Here is a 19,976-nt window from a genome sequence, read left to right as displayed (position 1 = left end):
CCTAAATCCCACTCCACCACTCAGTGGTAAGATTGTCATCTCTGTTTCTGCTGGAGGCCATCATGACAAAGAAAAATTCACGGTACCTTTAACCTGCTCAGTACAAGGTGAGCATCCATTTACACATTCCTTTCTTTTGTCCAAAGTTTGTCCTGTAAATTTACTGGGCCGTGATCTGATGTGCAAACTGGGAATCCAGATTTCCTCTGGGTCTCAGGGGCTGACCATATCATGTTCATCTTCTGACACTGAGGAAAAAGATTTAATGATGGTTAAATATAACCCAAGAGCTCCCTGCTATGCTTATCAGTGGAAAATGGGAAGCTCCCCTCTTTCTTCACATTGGCTGTCCCTCTGCAGAGACAGAGTCTCCTCAGGGGCGGAAGTGATGGAGGAGAGGGATTTACACTGCACATCCTACATCTGTCCTGATGGGCTGGATCAGCAGTATGAAAAAATCTTTTTTAGGGACTGCTCTGACAAACTGACTGTGACGTGTATGTTTTGGAATGAAAGTATGTGTATTTTGTCTGTCTCACTAACCCCTGACCAACAGAAGTTGTTTAAACTTCACACACACCCACACGTGTCTCTTTCCAAGTCCCACTCGACTGAGTGGAAGGATTTGGGCCCCTTTGTTGCTACTGCTCTCAGAGAGTCTCAGTGGCAATCCACTCATGACTCAGCAGTTTTGTTTTCTCCAAGGCTGGGTGTATTTAAGCAGAGCATGCTCTCTGTGATTCACTGCCAGAAAAGTGTTCAGTTGGTAGATGATGATTTTCTGACATGTTTATCTGCTGACTCACCCTTGCCACCTGTTCCCCCAGCTCTCTCTCAGGTTCCCTCTGATTTATGGGCCACTTCTCCCCATGATGTGGGCCTGGTTAAGAACTGCCCCCCAGTAGTCATCACTCCGAAATCTGACTACCGCCCCTGCCAGAAGCAATATCCTCTAAAACCTGAGGCTTTGGAGGGTATTACACCTGTCTTTAATTCACATCTTAGGAGTGGTATTGTTGTTTCTTGTCCAAATTCACCTGTTCGCACTCCTATTTTCCCAATCATAAAACCACGTAAACCGCCAGCCAAACCTGACTGGCGTTTTGTCCAAGATCTCCAAGCTGTCAATAAAGCAGTTATTTCACGGGCTCCTATAATGCCAAACCCCCACACCATCTTGTCGCAGATTCCTCCTACTGCTACACACTTCTCCGTGGTAGATCTGGCTAATGCTTTTACATCTGTTCCTGTTCATCCAGACAGCCAGTTCTGGTTCGCTTTTGAGTTCAATGGGAAGCCATACACCTGGACCCGGCTTCCCCAGGGGTACTGTGAGTCCCCCACGATCTACAATGAGGTTCTAAGAGATTCTCTTTCTTCTTTGCAACTTCCACAGGGCGTGGTTTTGTTAACTTACGTTGATGACCTTCTCCTCTGCTGTCCTTCTGCCTCCTTGTGTAAGGAAGCCACACTGGCCCTCCTCCTCCATCTTCATTCTGAGGGTCATAAAGCCAGTCTGCATAAACTGCAGTTCTGCCAGCCTCAAGTCCTCTTTCTGGGGCATCACATTTCTGCCACCACCAAGGCCCTGACCTCTAAACGGATTGAGGCCATTCAGAAAGCACCAAAACCTGTTACCAAGAAACAGCTGATGTCATTTCTTGGTATGGTAGGGTTTTGTCGGACCTTTATTCCACATTTTTCTGAACTTGAGGCCCCCCTGACTTCCTGTATACATGGTAAGAATCTATCTGCTCATGACCATTTCTTCTGGACCCCGGAGGCTGAGCAGGCTTTCCTGTCTATGAAACAAGCGTTGTGTTCTGCTCCAGCCCTGGCTCTGCCAGACCCATCCAAACCTTTCTTTCAGTTTGTTGATGAAAAACATGGGTTCATGTCTTCTGTTCTCCTTCAACAGCATGGCTCTCACAAGCGCCCAGTGGCCTATTACTCTTCCAAGCTCGACTCTGTTGCTGCGGGTCTTCCTGGATGTCTGCGAGCTGTGGCTGCATGTGAGAAGGCTGTACTTGCATCACGTGACATTGTGGGATACAGTGAGCTAACTGTTTTTGTTCCTCATTCTGTATCCATCATTTTGCTTGAACAAAAGACTTCTCATCTGTCTGCAGCTAGATGGCTGAGATACACCACAGTTCTTCTTGATATGCCTAACATCACTGTGAAACGGTGTACATCACTTAACCCTGCCACTCTTCTTCCTACCGCAGACGATGGTGTTCATCACTGTTGTGAGACTGTTCTGTCTGAAATCTGCACTCCGAGACCAGATTTATCTGATGAGCCTCTTCTTAACTCTGATCTTGTTCTTTTTTGTGATGGCTCCTCCTTCAGAGACCCTTCTGGTAAGAACAGAGTGGGTTTTGCTGTCTGTGATGAGCATCAGGTTCTCCTCTCTGGTTCTCTCCCTTCACATTTCTCTGCTCAGACAGCTGAACTTGTTGCTCTCACTGAGGCCTGTAAATTCGCACAAGGTAAGTCCCTGACTGTATATACCGATTCGCGTTACGCCTTTGGTGTAGTTCATGACTTTGGTGCGTTGTGGCGTCACCGCAATTTTTTTAAATCTGATGGTAAGCCTATTTTGAACTCCACACAGGTTGCGGCTCTCCTTGACGCTATTCTTCTTCCTTCAGATGTCGCTGTAGTGAAGTGTCAAGCTCACACTAAAGACACTTCCTCTGTTGCCCGTGGCAACGCCTTGGCCGACCAGGCTGCTAAGCAGGCAGCTCTGTCAGCCTCTCCGCACATTCTCACCTCTTCTCCTCTCACAGAAGAGGATCACTCTCCTCCCTGTTCTCTGCAGGACATCCAGTCTTTTTCTACTCCAGAGGAACGCTCTGTCTGGAAGGCTAACTCCTGCACCCCTGATTCTGCAGGTGTATGGCGCTCTGTTGATGGAAAACCTTGCCTTCCTCGCCATTTCTTCCCCTGGTTTGCTAAGTTGTCACATGGGTTGGACCATGTGTCAAAAGGGGGGATGGTATCTTCCACAACATCTCTTTGGTTCACAAAAGGCTTCACTGTGGTGGCTGAAAATTACTGTAAAAAATGTTTGATCTGTGCAGGCTATAACACCGCCCGCCCTCTTGCCTGCCCTCCAGCTGGTCATACACCACCTAATCAGCCTTTTGATCATTTGATGATGGATTTCATTGAGTTAACACCTGCAGAAGGTAAGAAATATTGTCTAGTTATGGTAGACATGTGGTCAAAATGGGTTGAAGCCTTTCCAGCAAAGCATGCCACAAGTTCAGTCGTGGCTAAGGCTCTGGTGACCGAAATCATTCCAAGATGGGGAATTCCAGTTAAGGTTTCATCTGACAATGGTTCACACTTTGTCAATGCAGCCCTGAAAGAGGTAAGTGGACTGTTGGGGTTCCAGCTTAAGACTCATTGTTCTTATCACCCGCAATCAGGCGGAGCGATTGAAAGAGAGAACGCCACTTTAAAAGGTAAGTTGGCTAAATGTTGTGAAGAAACAGGACTGTCTTGGCCTAAAGCCCTCCCACTCATTCTTATGCACATGAGAATGAGGAAACGTACCCGGACGAATCTTAGCCCATTTGAGATTCTGTTTGGCAGACCTCCCTACACTGGTCTGGATCCTCCAGGACTCTCCGTGTCTACCACATACTGTGAAAGTAACATGCTTGCTTATTGTCAAAATCTGTCCAAAGTTCTCTCACAGGTGCAGAGTGTGGTGAAGGAGGCCCTGCCACGCCCAGCATCAGATCTGCTTCACTCCTTGGTTCCGGGAGACTGGATCTTGGTCCGAGAGACGAGGAGAAAGCACTGGCGGTCTAAAAGGTGGCTGGGTCCCTTCCAGGTCCTGTTGGTCACTCATACAGCCGTGAAGGTCGCTGAAAGATCCACGTGGATTCACGCATCCCATTGTAGGAGGTTTCAAGGTACACCAACCCCAGCTCCAGCTGACCTCTCAACCACAGGGCAGAATAATCCCTGAGGTCAGCCCCGTGCGCGGCATTCTACTCCCCACGTGACAACATGAAGTACACCCAGGCTGCCGTGAGGGGATGGTCGTGCGTCATCCTCTTCATCCTTATCACCTCCCTCCTCTGGTACCTGGATCCAACCGGACCTCGCCTGACACAACGCACCCCAGCTTCGTCCCAACCCGCCAGACGACTGCAGGGGACAGAAGCACCCTCCTTCAGGAGGCACCGCCGAGATAACCACATCCTTCAGCATCATGATCACACTGAGAATCTTTGGTGGCAAGTTGCTAATATGTCTGCTCATAAATTGACAAATGACAGTTGCTATGTTTGTGGACTGGTGCCGCATGCCACACCCACTCAATCAGTTTTTATTCCATATCCAGTCCCTTTGAATACCACTTTGTGGACTCTGATCATGGGTAATAGATTACACCCTAGGAACATTACTTGGCCACACCAGCGCCCTCCCCTCTCCTGGAGGAGGCCCACTGAGTTTTCCAGCAACACAAACTCCACTTGTGTTTCATCCAGAACTGTCTTCCGCTTAAGGGATCGTACAAATCCATATTCTTCTCCACCTCTTTGTTTTCAGCGAAATAGGACAGATGCCCTATTTTTTTTAGGGCACACTCTAGGTTGTCAGCGTACCATTTCAGCCTCATGTATATCCTCACCTTGCCCCAAACGCTCTGACCCGTTCACTTTAAATCCTCGTGATTTATTCCCTGACAGTTCTCCCTCTACAGAGTGGGGCTTAGGAGTTGTTGTGTTTAACCTTACAGCACTCTTACCTTTTCCTGACCTTCCTATGTACAATAATTCTGTTCTTAACACCACTTGGTCTTACATTCCATCAGATACCGGCTTTGGATGTCCTCAGAATATGGTTTGGACATGTGGCAGACACTCTTATATTTACCTTCCTGTCAATTGGTCTGGAACATGTTACCTGGCTTATCTGCTTCCTGATGTCTCTGCCTTTACTCTAACCCCTAATGGTACCTTGCGGCCCTTTTCTGACCCCTTTTACCATCCCCATCGTGTTAAACGCGGTATCTTCTCTCCACAGATGAAAGGATTTATGATGGCTTTGCCCTGGTGGGGGGTTGGGGAACTAGTATGGACTGTGGAAGATCTGTCAATCTCTTTGGAAAATTTAACCTCTCTAGTGGATTCTGGGTTTAGCTTGCTGCAAAAGGAACTTCAGGCCTTGAGAATAATGTCTCTACAAAACCGGATGGCCCTTGATTTTCTATTAGCTACACAAGGTGGCACTTGTGCTCTGATTGGAGATCAATGTTGCACTTTTGTCCCTGATACATCTGCTAACTTGTCTGTGATTCATGACGCCCTTACTGATCTCTGGGACACCCTACACGACCACAACAATGCTAATTTGCCCTCCAAGGGGTGGGATTTCTGGAACTGGCTTACTAGTGGTTCCTGGGTCTTGGTTCTGACCAGGATTGCTACTCTCCTAGCTATATTTCTCCTTTGTGTTCTGGTTGTTTTTTGCTGTGTTCTTCCTCTGATCAAATGTATGCTTAACAGAACGTTTAATTTCCATGTTCATCATTATACTCCAGCGGATATCACTCCCTATTATGACAGTGGTGATTTGGAGTTCTTTGAGTGAATTTTTTTCTCCTTTATTTGTGATTAATATGTTGCATTTTAATCAAAGGGGTGGATTGTAATGGAAAAATTATACATATACCCTTATAGTTTGTAGCCTAAACTTTGTATGTCTGTGTACTTAGATAAGAATGTAGTGAGCTTCTCCTTCCCCCTTTTACTCCTTAACATTAGATAAGAATTTAGTGAGCTTCTCCCTTCCCCTTTCCCCTTTTCACTCCTTACATTTCCCTACAATGTTATCAGCTATGTAGAAGAATTTACTACAATGACCTCCGACCTCGATGTTATCAGCTCATGTTCTGGCTCTATATTAACCAAAGCTCACATGTACCTGGCAGACTCACGCAGCCAAACCTTTGACTGTGTGATTCTCATTGCTGATCAGCTCTTAATAAAATACTTTCTTTGATTCTCACTTAGTGTGTGATCTTTGATAACTAAAATTCCACAACATTCCTCCCCCTGTTTTTTTCTTGTCAGGTGCTGCGGCCGGGGCAGCCGCCCCATCCCTGGTGGTGGTTCACATCCCTTTTCGTGCAGTGTGAGTGTTTACACGGGTGGTTTAGAACACGGACCCCCTGTTTTCTTTTGTTGTGGGTTGGAGCTGCCGCGGGATGGGTTAGCCCTGACAGTAAATTCCTTTTCTTTTCCACAGTGCTACCGCTTCTTTGGATTGTTTTGAACTTTAGTTATTATTGCATTGTTTAATAAAGCTGTATTGTTTTAGTTGACACGTCTCTGGCCTGTGGTATTCTCAGTACGAACTTAACAGAGAGGGGGAGGCGTGGTCCCTGACTGTGTGACTAGCTGTGGAAACCGCGCCGCCCCATTACATTCATAAAGGACAAGCCTGTCTGGCTATAAAAGGACCTGGCAGCAAGTAAAAATTAAATATAAGAACATTTTGCAGGCTGGTAAGTGACTCCAAAGTAGATAACAGTGAACAAATGAGGTGAATAGATGAGGTGTTTGCTGACATGTTCAATGTCTGTATGATTGTAGCAGTTAAAAAAAGGCCTACAGAACTGGCACAGGGGGTGGCCCACCAAGCCAGGATGTGACTCCAGCAGAGGAACTGGCACTCCATTTAAATAAAGGGAGGCCAGTGATGGAGGGGATCCAGGGAGGGACAATAACTGACTCTGTCCCAGCCACAGAAACTGTCCACTTCATACAAGGTACATCAAGTACTGCAATTCTACTGCACATGGAACACAATCAAATATAATATAGTGTCTGACTTTGGATAACCTTGCAGTGTCTGGGAACACCATTACACTTTTGGAGCCACCAGAAGATGATCCGGTCAGTACAGTGTCTCGAAATCACAGGCTTGGTATGTTCTGTGAAATCTTAATCCTGTCGTAGATAAATTCTTTATCAAAAGGGCTTGCTGATATTAAGAGTCTGCAGACAGAGGTCTTTAATGATCTTCCTTTATTCGGCCGAACAGGGGGACACCCCTTCAGGATAAAAGACCCCGTACATTCATTTCTCCATGCTTATATAGCCTGCCTGTTACTATTTCTGTATACACACACACAGCCTTTTAGGGCTGACTGGTAATTAGTTGACATCACTTTGATATCATGCTATAATGTCAATCTATTAATATGTTGCTGACCAGGGCCACTGCACCTGTTGTTTTCCAACTCTGATGTATTAATACTTCCACAATCCGAGTCCTCTCGCTGCATGTATACAGCAGGGGGAAGGCACATCTGCAGCTGCAGAATGCACGTCTGCAGATGAGGAGACTGTGTCAGTGGAGTCCAGAAGGCTTGAGGCATGTCAGTTTTATGGGATTGGCCTGCTTATTTATTCCATGAAGGATATGAAGTCAGTGATGTGGTACTAATAGAAAATGTGTAACAGGACCTTGTGAAAGTCTCTCATAAATTGGACTAGCCCGAAAGACTCTAGAGTCATGCACTGAGCCAGGCCACTTTGCCTCTAAATTGCTCACAAGGCAGTCAGCATCACAGATCATCTGAAATATTTAGTTGTAGCCTATTAAGGTCATTAAATGCACAGAACAGATTCATGTAGGTCATAACCACAAATCACTCTTACCTGAACATTGATGCTGTGGAAGGATTTCCTGTTAATGTAATCTCCCTCATGTTCACCTGAGGGGCGTCTGATTCTTATGTGTGTGCAATCCACTGCCCCAATGATGTTAGGGAAAGCTGTAACTAAAAATAGTGAGTATCCAACTGTGACAGATATACTTAGAAACTAATGGGTGCACATTAAAATTGAGGTTACCTGCAATCTTGTAAAACTCCTCCTTGATGTAGAGGGGTCTTCTGTGGCCAGGGAAGGTGATGAATATATTGCTGAATGATTTCAGCGCCAGACAAACGCATCTGATTGTCCGGCAAATGGTTCCTTTATTGAGGTTCTCTGCATCCCCAACAGAATAAAGGAAGCTCCCACTCGCAAGCCATCTCAATGTGACACAGATCATCTGTGGTACAGTGAGGGCATGGCTTCGCGCTGTCTGGTGCTGTATTTTTGGACTCAGCAGCCTACATAAATATCTTAGTCCATCACCCGAAAATCTGTATCTTTCTATGACATAGTCATCTCCAAAGGCCAGGGGATGTGACCTGTCCCTGAAGACTCGTTCACGTCTGAATGCTCTTCTGAGGATTCGGGCTTCCTCGTCCAGCACATCCTCCAAAAAAGGGCAAGCCATTATGAAGAGGGAACAGGTGAAGGGGAGTTGGACCTGAATATTCTACATTGCCCTCGTCACGGATTTCTTTGAATACACCTTTGTAACCTCATCCGCTGTGTTTTGTAATCTCAATTACTGCAATAAAACACATATTTATAAAACCTCTGACAGCAACTTGACAAGCAGTCTTCATTAGCATAGCAATATAACACTTGGCCTGATGAAATCATGCACTTATGACCAAGTTGATATTGTGTGATGAAATCGTGATCCTGTATTTAAATAAAATGACAAAAAAAAAAAAAAAAAAAATTATACGCACTGCACTAGCACTACACGACAGCACCTGGGTCTAACTGGACTCAAAGCGGTCTGACTAACACTTAATTATGACGTCCCATCTTGTTTGAATTCATGCTTGTGTTGTTCTTACTCTCAAATGTAAGTCGCTTTGGATAAAAGCGTCTGCTAAATGACTGTAGAATAGAATAGAATAATAATACTACAACTCGAATCCATATAAAAAGGCTGTTGCTATTACGAACAGATTTCAATTAAATGTACAGTGACTGTATATGTAATATTTTAATACTGGTTGATTAAAATGACGCGCCATACTTAGGAAGACCATGGACATGCTGTAAAACACATTAATTCCTCATAGAATTGACGTTGGACATGCAGGTGACTCGCTAGGATTAATCTTAGCCTGAGCAGTTAGCCTGGTCTGGAGCAGGCTAGCTGCAGCGGATAAATCACCACAGTAACTTGGCCGGGATTAGTTTGAGCTGCTTTCATGCAACCGACTTAGAGCTAAATTCAGCCAGGATAACCAACATATCCCGGCTTAATCGCTTATCTTGGTTTCGTGCAATACCCCTCAGGTCTGATAATTTGTGTTTGTTAAAATATTAGATTTAGGAATTGTTAACTCTTGAATTGGTTGTAAGGTTAATCTTAGTTGTTAATTGAAAATTGTACCAAATTAAGAACATCTTTTGTTAGTTATTGCTTTTGTTTCATCTTCTGAACCCGAGTTTGTATAATAAATTATTTGTGTATATCAGTGTTTTTGTCAGGCTCTATTCGTTACTGATTCCATCACCCCTAGTTACAGAGGGGATCGTAACATATGTAAATATACTAAAAACATGGATCAACACAAACAACAACAAAACAAACAACCACAGGTGTTCATTAAAAAATCTGACAGCTGCAGGAACCAAAGACCTTCTGAAACTTTCGGTAGAATACCGAGGCACGACAAGACGCTCCTTCAAATGAAAACACATCAGAATAAATATTAAATGTTTATTAAACAAAACAAAGAATTAAACATGATGGAAAACATTAAAAAATTCTACAAATTCCAGTGAGTTACTGAATTGAAGCAAAATATAAAATAAAATTTGAGACAAAATATTAAAACAACATGAATTGAAATAAAAGAGAAATTACATATTTATTTTTCATTAAACATCAAATATTTTCTAAATCTGAATGAAAATAAAGATAAAATTTATACGTGAAAGTTTCAATGAAAATTCTTTAAATTCTACATTTCAAGTAGAAAGTCAAACATTTGTGGTGAAAAATGAAGCAAAACATGAAATTTGTGATGTGAAAATGAATCTTTAATTCAACATGTGAAAATGTGAGAAAGTCCAAATAAAGACAGAATGAAGCAAACAAACTAAGAGTGAAACACTGGGAGGATTTTCATTTCCAGCATCATGAAGTGGAACTAACTGCAGCTGACATGAAGTGAACACAACATCCTGATATTCAGTGTGAAGCTTTGACTGGAAACAACATGTGGATCCTGGAAGAAGCACAGCTTCCATCTTTAAAGGACTGGAAGAGGAAGAAGTTTCCAAGGAACCATTTAGAAGAGTTTCACACACAAACTGATTGAATCCATGAATCTGAAAAGATGTTTCTGAGTGAAAGAGACAGACATGTACAGACTGAACTTTCTGTTCACCAGTCAGAGTTTCTCTGCTACCATCACACTCTTTACACTCAACACAGACACACCCAGGAACCAAACCATGAACCAGACCTGGAACCAGAACTAAACCAGAAGCCAAATCCAGCATAGAGAGGATGAGTGAATGTGGTGATGAAGGTGTGGAGGTGGATCAGTGAGTCAGAGGAGACTCTGTAGAAGGACAGAGAGCCAGCAGGACAGTCCACATACACTGCTACTCTGTTAGAGACAGAGGAGGAGGAGGAGGAGGAGGAGGAGGAGGAGATGGGTGTTTCTATGTTATTGTGCCAGACAGAGTAACCTCCATCATCAGAGCATCTCAGACTCCAGGACTGATCATTCCTTCCAATCCTACAATCTTCGATATCTCCTCTCCTGCTGATTTCTCTGTAACTCACTGATTTTATATATATATATATATATGTATATATGGTTTGGTAAGGCTGAGTTGGTCAGGCTCAGTGAATTGGTTGCTGATGGTAGCAACCTTTTCAGTGAAGTAGGAAGCAAACGTTTCTGCAGTCAGCACAGTGGGAGGCTGAGCAGGTGGTGGAGATAGAAGAGAGTTAAACACCATGAACATGTCGTGTGTTGGGAACATTGCGGATCTTGTTCTGATAAAAGGCTATCTTGGCTGCCTTTAGGCTGGATGTAAAAGTTTCAAGATTTTGCTGGTACTCAGACAAGTCAGTGTGTACTTTTGATTTGCGCCACTTTCTTTCTGCAGCCCTGAGTCCGGCTCTGTGCTCTCTTAGAACCTCTGTGAGTCATGGACTGGGAGGGTTTTGTCTGGCTGGTTTTGACACCAGAGGACAGAGTTTGTCCAGAGAGGAGGCTAGAGAGGAGCAGAGTGTTCCTGTAGCCTCATTAACAGACAGTAAGGAGAATTCTGAGTGGGAAGGGAGGGTAGAGTAAACCTCATCAGACAGCTGTGTAGGTCTGAGGGATCTCAAGTTTCTGCGGTAGGACACCATTTTTGGAGCCGCTTGAGTGACATGAGGAAGGAAGACAGAGTTTCTCTGCTACCATCACACTCTTTACACTCAACACAGAGAAAGCCAGGAACCACACCAGGTACCAAACCTGAACCAGGACCTGAACCCAAGTGCAGCATAGAGAGGATGAGTGAATGTGGTGATGAAGGTGTGGAGGTGGATCAGTGAGTCAGAGGAGACTCTGGTAGAAGGACAGAGAGCCAGCAGGACAGTCCACATACACTGCTACTCTGTTAGAGACAGAGGAGGAGGAGGAGGAGGAGATGCGTGTTTGTCTGTCATTGTGCCAGAAAGCGTAACGTATAGCATCATAATCAGAGCATACCAGACTCCAGGACTGATCATTCCTTCCAAAGGCACAATCTCTGCCGATTTCTCTGTAACACACTGTTATTAAAACGTCTCCTCTCCACTCGACCTCCCAGTAGCAGCGACCAGTCAGAACATTTTCACACAGCAGCTGAGGCCTGTAAAATCTGTCTGGGTGATCAGGATATGACTGAATCTTCTCCACATATGTCACCTTCCTGTTGTTGTCAGACAGTTTGAGGTTTCTGTTCACTGTGTCCATGTGGATGGTGAGTGGACAGGAATCTGATGGAGAGAACAAACACAATCCAGCTGCAGTTATTGATCTATTGACACTTTGATGCTGACTGATGAATGAGTGATGGGACAGTGTGAAGATGGTTGAATGTGATGAATCCAATGAAAAACACACTTACACTTCCTCACACCTCCTGGTTTCAACCATGGTTCTCCAGCAGGCTCCACCCTGAAAGGAGGAGGGGGGTCAGAGCATGCTAACATGGACATTACATGGCTCTCATACACACTTTGTTCTACACTTAGAAAGGAACAGTCCAACATCTGGACACATCCACCTGATTGGAGCATCTCCAGACTAGAAGGAGCAGAATCAGGAAGCTGATTGGTCCACACCCACACCAAGAAAACTGCTTTGTGGAAGTCCCAGTTTCTTCTTTCAACCATCTTCTCCTTTTCATCTCTTCACAGATGAAGAACTCTGCAGAAACTCCTGATCTAACCAAGAGCTGCATCTTCTCTCTGCCCTGAAGTCTTATTGATCAGCTTCTGACAATAATCTCCTCTGCAGAGCAGATTGGCTCAGATTCTTTGTTGTGACTCAGCTGGGAAATGTTAAAGTGGCTTCTTTTCCTGCACATGAAGCTAAATGACTGTCAGAGACTCTGTTTGAGGCCATGATGTGTGTGTTTGGAGCTGTGACGGCTTGTTTCCTACTGACCACTAACAGCTGCTTCATCATCACACTGAGGATTTGTTCCCTCACATTATTCCTGCAGATCCTGCTGCTGTGTGGACACAAACACATTTCTTTCTAAAGCAGGAACAAATCAGAGGGATCAGCAGCAACAACTCACCACACTTCTTCCACATCTGATCCAGTCTGCTGATTCATTTCCAGTTTGAAGTGCAGCCACATCACCAGCTTCTACTGACTCCAACATCTACACTGTTATTGAAGCTGATTGATCATCTGATGGATGATTGAATTAGTAATTAGTGAATCAGCAGCATGGGATCATCAAAGCTCTAAAGTCCTGAGTGAAGAGGAGAGGTTAGACTGCCTCTGGTGGTCAGACATGGAGCTGCAGCTGCTGAAATACAGGATGTGACAGGATTCAGGAAAGTCTGTCTCATCTTTCCTCAACATCAGCTGTGAACATACTGAGTCCTTTCACGTTAACCAGGAAACCTGATGTAACATCATCATCTTCATCACAACACACACACACTGCCATCTCCATCACCTCCTCCAGCACCCGATCCAGCCGTTTTCACATGACTGAAGCAGCATTATCAGTGGTTATCAGTCCATTCCTACGGGACAGTAGGGCTCTACTCCGCCTCCTAGTGACTCCAGTAGGTCCTTATCATCTATTTACACCACTGATCAGCAGCACTGATACAGAAGACTCCTGATCCAGTCCCACAGGAATCCAGTCCACCGGCAGGTCTGAAATCTTTAGCATGACGCTGCATTTTCTGCCAAAACAACCTACATTTAAGTCATGTGACTGCTGAGGAAACTGGTAAAAACTGCAACGACACTCATGTGTGACGTTGCACGGAGCACCGGCACCAACAGAAGACGACATGAATGAAAGAATCTAGAGGGAACGAGTCTTCAGGGACCAGAATACTTCCTGCTCTAAATGTGTCTCATCTAAATTCATGTTGTGGGTCTGTTGCTGTGATTCAGCATCAGGAGCCTCCAGTAAGTGGGAGAATCACTGAGCATCATCATTCATGGGAAGCTTTTCATCCATCATGTGTTTAAATGTATCTATACAGAGGTAGGAACACAGGTCTGATCAACACGTGCACATTTCCACATGGACTGATTTCTAAAGAGAACTTTACAAGAACATGACTGTTCACACGCTTTTATAAATATCTGTGCTAAGCTAAGCTAAGCTAACATTTCCTGGAGCATCTCTGTGTCTGATCCAGGGTCAGAGGACAGAAAAGATGTTTCTATGACAGAATGTTCCTTTAACCTGCAGAGATGTTTCCAGACTGAAGAAACTCTGAGCAACAGACAGTTATCACTGTTGTTCCTGCAGATGTTCTCCTTGGAGACTCTCCTACTCACATATCTGCTGTGAGCAAAGGAAAAAGGCTCCTACATGTGTGATGGTTCATATAACACTCATATCCAGCATGAAGCAGGACTGAGTGAAGGACAGAGAAATGTCTGCAGATCTTCCTCCTCTATCAGACATTGTGTGGCTGCAGCAGCCTCTCCATACCTGAGTCTGTGTGGATCCTTCAGTGCAGCCATCAGCAGCTTCACTCCTGAGTCTCCTGGATGGTTGTATCTCAGGTCCAGCTCTCTCAGATGGGAGGGGTTGGAGGTCAGAGCTGAGGCCAGAGAAGCACAGCCTTCCTCTGTGATCAGACATCCTGACAGGCTGCAGAAAACAACACGTATGACAGAAACTCTGAGAGAACGGCTGTGAAACTAAAGCTGAACGTCATCAGATGTTCAGAGAAACTGGACCTGTCTCACATTATTGGCTTTGTGTCTTCATTGTTTTTATGCTTTATTCAAACCTGACAAACAATAAACAGACAGTGAAAGTAAATCCAGTCCAGTTTGTACAAGATGCACATGAAGAAAGAAACGGAATGAAGAGGAAAAATAAAGTAGAAAATAAAATAATGAAATGAAATGAAATGAAATGAATGAAATGAAAAATACTTTATTAATCCCAAAGGGAAATTCAATATTGTAGTAGTAGTTTTTTTTTTTTTTTTTTTTTTTTTAAACAATCACATTAATTAATTAAGGGCTTTGTTCTTCAGCCTGATAGCTGCTGGAAGGAAGGATCTTCTGTATCTCTCTGTCTTGCATCGGACTTGAACAAGCCTCCCACTGAACACACTCTGTTGTTTCGTTACGGCGTTGTGTAGAGGGTGTGAAGGATTTTCCATTATCTTCGTCAGCTTGTACAGAATTCTTTTTTTGATGATCAACTCCAGCGGCTCCAGAGTTACTCCAAGCACAGAACCGGCTTTCTTGATCAGTTTGTTAATTCTTTTCAAGTCTCTGGTTCTGATGCCGCTGCCCCAGCAGATTGCTGCAAAGCTGATTGCACTTTCAACAACAGACCTGTAGAACATTTGCAACATTTTGGTGCAGACGTTAAAAGATCTCAGCTTCCTTAAGAAGTAGAGTCTGCTCTGACCTTTCTTGTAAATGTACTCAGTGTTGCTTTTCCACTCAAGTCTGTTGTCCAGGTGAACTCCAAGGTACTTGTATTCCTCCACCACCTCCACCTCCTCTCCCATGATGGAAACACTTCTATGTGTGTTCTTGTTCCTCCTGAAGTCAACAATCATCTCCTTTGTTTTCTTGGTATTCAAGATGAGATGATTGTCACCGCACCATTTCACAAACTGACCGACCAGTTCTCTGTACTCTGCTTCTTGTCCATCATTGATACACCCAACAACTGCTGAGTCATCAGAGTATTTCTGCAGATGACAGAACTCAGAGTTGTACTGGAAGTCTGAGGTGTACAGCGTGAATAGAAATGGTGAAAGTACAGTCCCTTGTGGTGTTCCAGTGCAGCTGACCACCATCTCAGACACACAACCTTTCAGTCTCACAAACTGTGGTCTGTTTGTGAGGTAGTCGTAAATCCAGGTGGTTGTGGAGGGATCCACCTGGAATTTCTGCAGCTTCTCACACAGCAGAGCAGGCTGAATCGTATTAAAAGCACTTGAGAAATCAAAGAACATGACCCTCAAAGTGCTGCCTGACTGGTCCAGATGAGAGTGGGCTCTCTGAAGCAGGTATATGATGGCATCTTCAACCCCAAGCCCATTACGGTATGCAAACTGTAATGGGTCCTGAAAGGTGTTCACCTGCTTGCTGAGGTGAGCCAGTAAGAGTCTCTCCAGGACTTTAAAGTATAGTATAGAAAGTAAACAAATAGAAATAGAAATGAAAGAAAAACTGGCGTGACAGACTTCATAATATTCCATATATAATAATAGTATTTGTGAGAGTTTATTGGCTGAAAAGCTGTGAATGAATATTAATTATTGATCTGCATTTCTGATTAGAAATCAGTTTTAGAGACTTAAAGTAAAAATCAGCTTCAATCAGAAACAGCTTAAATGCTGCTGTTGGATTGTGAAATGTACTTTTATGGATGTGGAATTTTCCTCCTAAAATATAAAGATTGACAAAAGTGCATCATTTTTTTCTTTGGTTCAAACTCAGTAACGATGTTCTTCCTTCTATGTTCATTTCATGAGTTGTTCTGCACAGAACATCGTTCTCACCTTCTTTCCAACATGCTTTACTGTCTGGAACCAGAAAACAAGCTGCTTTTAATAAAGCTTTATTGCTTTACAACATGTCTACAAACATGTGGGAAAAGCCACTATATCCATGTTATCCGTGTTCTATGTGTTAAGGCGGCTCTTGAACTCAGAGGAATAACATAAAGGAGAACAGAAAGGGGATTAAGAACAAACAGCAGGTGGGTCTCAGCCTAGTAACATGAACAAGTCCATCCAGGAAAGAAGTCTTTGGCTTCTTTTCATTTTCTACAAAGACATTCTGAGAAGATTTTCACTTCATTCTTCCAACCATTAAAGTGGGTTTAGTTCTGGCAGATTTACATCTATGAATAAAATGTTTGGCCAGCAGATCAAGTTATTCCCAAGAAATTCCAAGTTCTTCTCCTTTAATGTTCCAGCAGTGACTCAGCACATATTCAGAGGGGCGCTGGGATATTTTCTGAGTGAAGCCACTTTGAAAGACGTCCGAGATTCATACGCTTGTTTGAAGTAGAAAAATAAGTTCTGTTGTTTCCATTTCTGTCTCACAGAATCCACATGAGTTGTTCTCCAAGTTAAATTTCTCATGTAGGAAGTTGTGTGATGGGAATATTCCATTTAGAATTTTTTTTTTTTTTTTTTTTTTTTTTTTTTTTTTTTTAACTTGTCCTGTCCACCATCATAGCAAGCAAAATGATAATCTGGTTGCTGTATCGTGCTGAACAAATTTGCTCTGCCAAGGGGAGGCCTATGGGTAAGGCTCCTCTTGATAATCTGATTAATTTATTTATTTATTTACTTTGAATCACGGAATCTATGTAATCTTTGCTGGACCTGACCGGAGGGGACAGAAAAAGATGGAAAATAGCAAAAATAGCAAAAGGGAAAGAAGAAAGGAGACAAAAAGATCACAGACAGAAGGAAAACGTCCCTTCAATCCATACCATCACCAGACAACAAACTGTTAAACCTGTACATGAACACACCAAAAAAAATTTCCTACAACTTTTACAAAAGCAGAAACACACACACAGAAAAAAAAAATAAAAAAATAAAAAACAGGGCAGCTAGTCATTAAGAGTTTTTAAATAATAACCAAATCAAAAAGACATAACAGCGACCAGATACTGACTCACAGAAAAAAAAAGAAGAAAATTTAATAATTATTAATTATATTAATAATAATAAGGGCAGCCCAAGCAAAGGGCCCAGGGCCCCAGGAGCCCAGAGGCGGCCGCCCCACCCCCCAAAGGCAGAGGGCCCGCAACATGCTCAGGAGGACCAGGCCCCCCCAGACAGCCACCCGGTGCAGGCCAGCACACACCCCGATGTTCCAGCCGCACACCCCGGGAACCAGGGTGCTATCGGCCCCCTCCCCCCACTCCCCACCTACTTCAATCTGTACCCCATATAACCCCATACTCACACCCTCCCCCGTGCCGCACCCACAGTCACGCCACACACAACCCACCCACCGTGCCCCGTGGGGGACACCCCAGGCGGACCAGCAGACAGCAAGCCCCAAGCACCCCCCCTTGACCCAACCCCCACAGAGCCAGCAGCCCACCAGCGCAGCTACCCCGGTACCCGGCCCCGGGGCAACCACCCCCACCGCCCGCCCCCCAGCCACACACAGGGGGAGCAGGGGTGTGAGAGGTCCCCAGTACCCTCCCCCTCCCCGCTCCTGATTGTTTATGTAGTGTGTGTTGTGTGCAATTAAAATTGAGGGGCAGTGACTGCAATGAGCTGGGAGCAGGGCCACCTAAGTGGCCCCGCCCGCCATGCCCCGCATGCCATGCCCCCCAGGTGTTGTTTTGTGTTGTGTTTCTTGTGTTTTGGTGTCTCGGTGCAATTAAAACTGAGAGGCGAGTCGCCACGGGGGGGACCCAAGGAGACCATTGAATGGTCTCCTCCGTTCCACCCCGCATGGCTCCACGCCTCCCAACTCCCTACGTGTGTGTGTGTGTGAGACAGAGAGAGCGGGAAGTGAGAGGGGTCCGGGGATGTACGTCCAGAGGGAAGCAAACTTCCCTCTGGATGATGAGCCTTTGGTGGCATTAGGCACCCCCGCTCCCCTGAAGGCCCCCCAGGGCAAGACAGGCCAGGAGAGGCCGCCCCCACGACCGGGCCATCCTGGGACCGCAGCCAGTGAGCCGCCACACACCCCAGAAAATACCCACCCTCCCACACCCCTAACGGGGAATGAGAGGATGGGGACAGACCCATGGCCCACCACCCCCAGGCCCGCCCAGGCCCCCCCCCCCCACATGCGCACTTAACCCCACCCCAACCACACACCCACACTCCCACTCATCCTAACTCACCGTATGCCCTATCTGCCTCACCCAAAAAATATAAACATTCACACAGCATCCAACCCTCCCACTCTCACTCCCCAGACACACCCCCACTCATCCTAACACATGCATACGCACGCACACAAACATACCCCCACATCCACACAAACACACACAACATACAAGCATCCCTGTTTCACACCCCAGCACCTCCCCCTATAATCCCCCGAATCCCACTCAGCCCTCCTTCAAACCCCTACACCCCCCCTGCCCCCAGGCCATACCCTGGGTCCCAGGGTGCCAACCAGGCACCAGGGCATGCATCAACCCACACCAGGGAGGCACATCCGGGCAGGCCCAGACCCCCGGCACATACGGAGCCCACCATCCCGGAGGGAGGAGGACCACCCCCGGGCACCAGAGCCCAGAACCCCCGCCCAGCCCGCCCCGGAATAGCCCGGCCGCCCAGCCCAGGACCGACGCCCACCAACCCAGGCACCACCAGTGGCCTCACCCCCCGCCACGAGGCGACTCCAACCGCTGGCCCCCACAGCTCCCGACGGGGCCAGGCCCAGAGCCACCCCTACCGCAGGGCAGCCCGGTCCCGCACCACGGGCAACCACAAAGAACCCGCAACCACCAGTCACCCCCGGCCATTTCTCAAACCCCCATAGCAACGAGGTCACAGTCCTCCACCTACACTAAGTGATGGAACTAAGCACAGGGGACCAGAAGGAATGAGATTCAGCCAAATAGTTCTTTGAGGAGGCAGACATGGTCTCACTACTGATGTGGTCAACTAAGAGATTCCTAAACTGCTGAATACACAGATTATTTTTGTTTTTCCAGTTCACAAGGATAGTTTTCTTTGCGATGCATAATGGTGTGCGTATCATGTGTGCGGAGTTGATTGCCATATTAATGTCACCCAAGTCACCTAGTAGACATAGTGCGGGGATTGTAGGAATATTACATTTAAACCATGTTGACATGTCCACACATACCTGAAGCCAAAACCTGCGGACAGGTGTGCAGGACCACAAGGCATGGAGGTAGTTGTCTGGTGTGTTTTCATTGCAGTGTGTGCAGATGTTTGATTGTGACAGACCCATCCTGAACATCCTTTGTCCTGTATAATGAGTTCTATGCAGAATTTTGAATTGTATTAGTTGCATATTTAAATTTTTAGTCATTTTAAAGGTGTTTAAACATATTTGTGACCATTTATCTTTATTAAAGTTACTGGATAAGTCACCCTCCCATTTTGAAGTTGGAAGACAGATTGAGTCTTCTAGTTTAGATAATAGTCTATATGTTTTTGATAATAGCTTTGGGGCATTGAGATTCATGAATTCTGCCACCCTAATAGGTAGCTGTAAGTTTAATTGATTAATGGTATATTTTTTACATATAATAGATTTAAGCTGGTGATATTCTAAAAATGTTTTGCTACTGATTCCATATTGTGAAGTGAGAATATTAAATGATAAGAAGTTTCCATTTTCTATTATATGTTCTAACTGTTTTATTCCTTTATTTTCCCAGTGGGTAAAA

The 19,976-nt window shown here is 45.0% G+C and overlaps 1 protein-coding gene and 1 long non-coding RNA gene across 2 annotated transcripts; one reads left to right on the top strand and one right to left on the bottom strand.

Moving 5' to 3' along the window:
* Positions 1–1,814: 1,814 nt before the first annotated feature.
* On the top strand, positions 1,815–3,988 carry LOC121654254. The gene is made up of 3 exons (XM_042008296.1): positions 1,815–2,363; positions 2,618–2,897; positions 3,087–3,988. The coding sequence occupies exons 1-3, from the start codon at positions 2,232–2,234 to the stop codon at positions 3,983–3,985; spliced, it is 1,311 nt and encodes a 436-aa protein (XP_041864230.1). The 5' UTR covers positions 1,815–2,231; the 3' UTR covers positions 3,986–3,988.
* A 3,576-nt stretch (positions 3,989–7,564) lies between these two features.
* LOC121655557 lies at positions 7,565–7,950 on the bottom strand. Its single transcript, XR_006013240.1, has 3 exons — positions 7,887–7,950; positions 7,692–7,807; positions 7,565–7,608 (listed from the first exon to the last, which is right to left on the bottom strand). It is a non-coding gene; the product is annotated as an uncharacterized LOC121655557 (long non-coding RNA).
* Between the last annotated feature and the right edge of the window lie 12,026 nt (positions 7,951–19,976).

The sequence above is a fragment of the Melanotaenia boesemani genome, chromosome 2, assembly GCF_017639745.1.
Source record: "Melanotaenia boesemani isolate fMelBoe1 chromosome 2, fMelBoe1.pri, whole genome shotgun sequence".
Taxonomy (NCBI): domain Eukaryota; kingdom Metazoa; phylum Chordata; class Actinopteri; order Atheriniformes; family Melanotaeniidae; genus Melanotaenia; species Melanotaenia boesemani.
The sequence above is the reverse complement of the archived record's forward strand: the minus strand, read 5'-3'. Positions and strand labels throughout refer to the sequence as shown.

Excerpts from the sequence above, each read along its gene's own strand:
- LOC121654254 (XM_042008296.1), top strand. The coding sequence starts at position 2,232 with ATGGTGTTCATCACTGTTGTGAGACTGTTCTGTCTGAAATCTGCACTC. Across the intron at positions 2,364-2,617 it reads CTCCTTCAGAGACCCTTCTG|GTTGCGGCTCTCCTTGACGC; the intron begins GTAAGAACAGAG and ends AACTCCACACAG. Across the intron at positions 2,898-3,086 it reads CTGCACCCCTGATTCTGCAG|GCTATAACACCGCCCGCCCT; the intron begins GTGTATGGCGCT and ends TGATCTGTGCAG.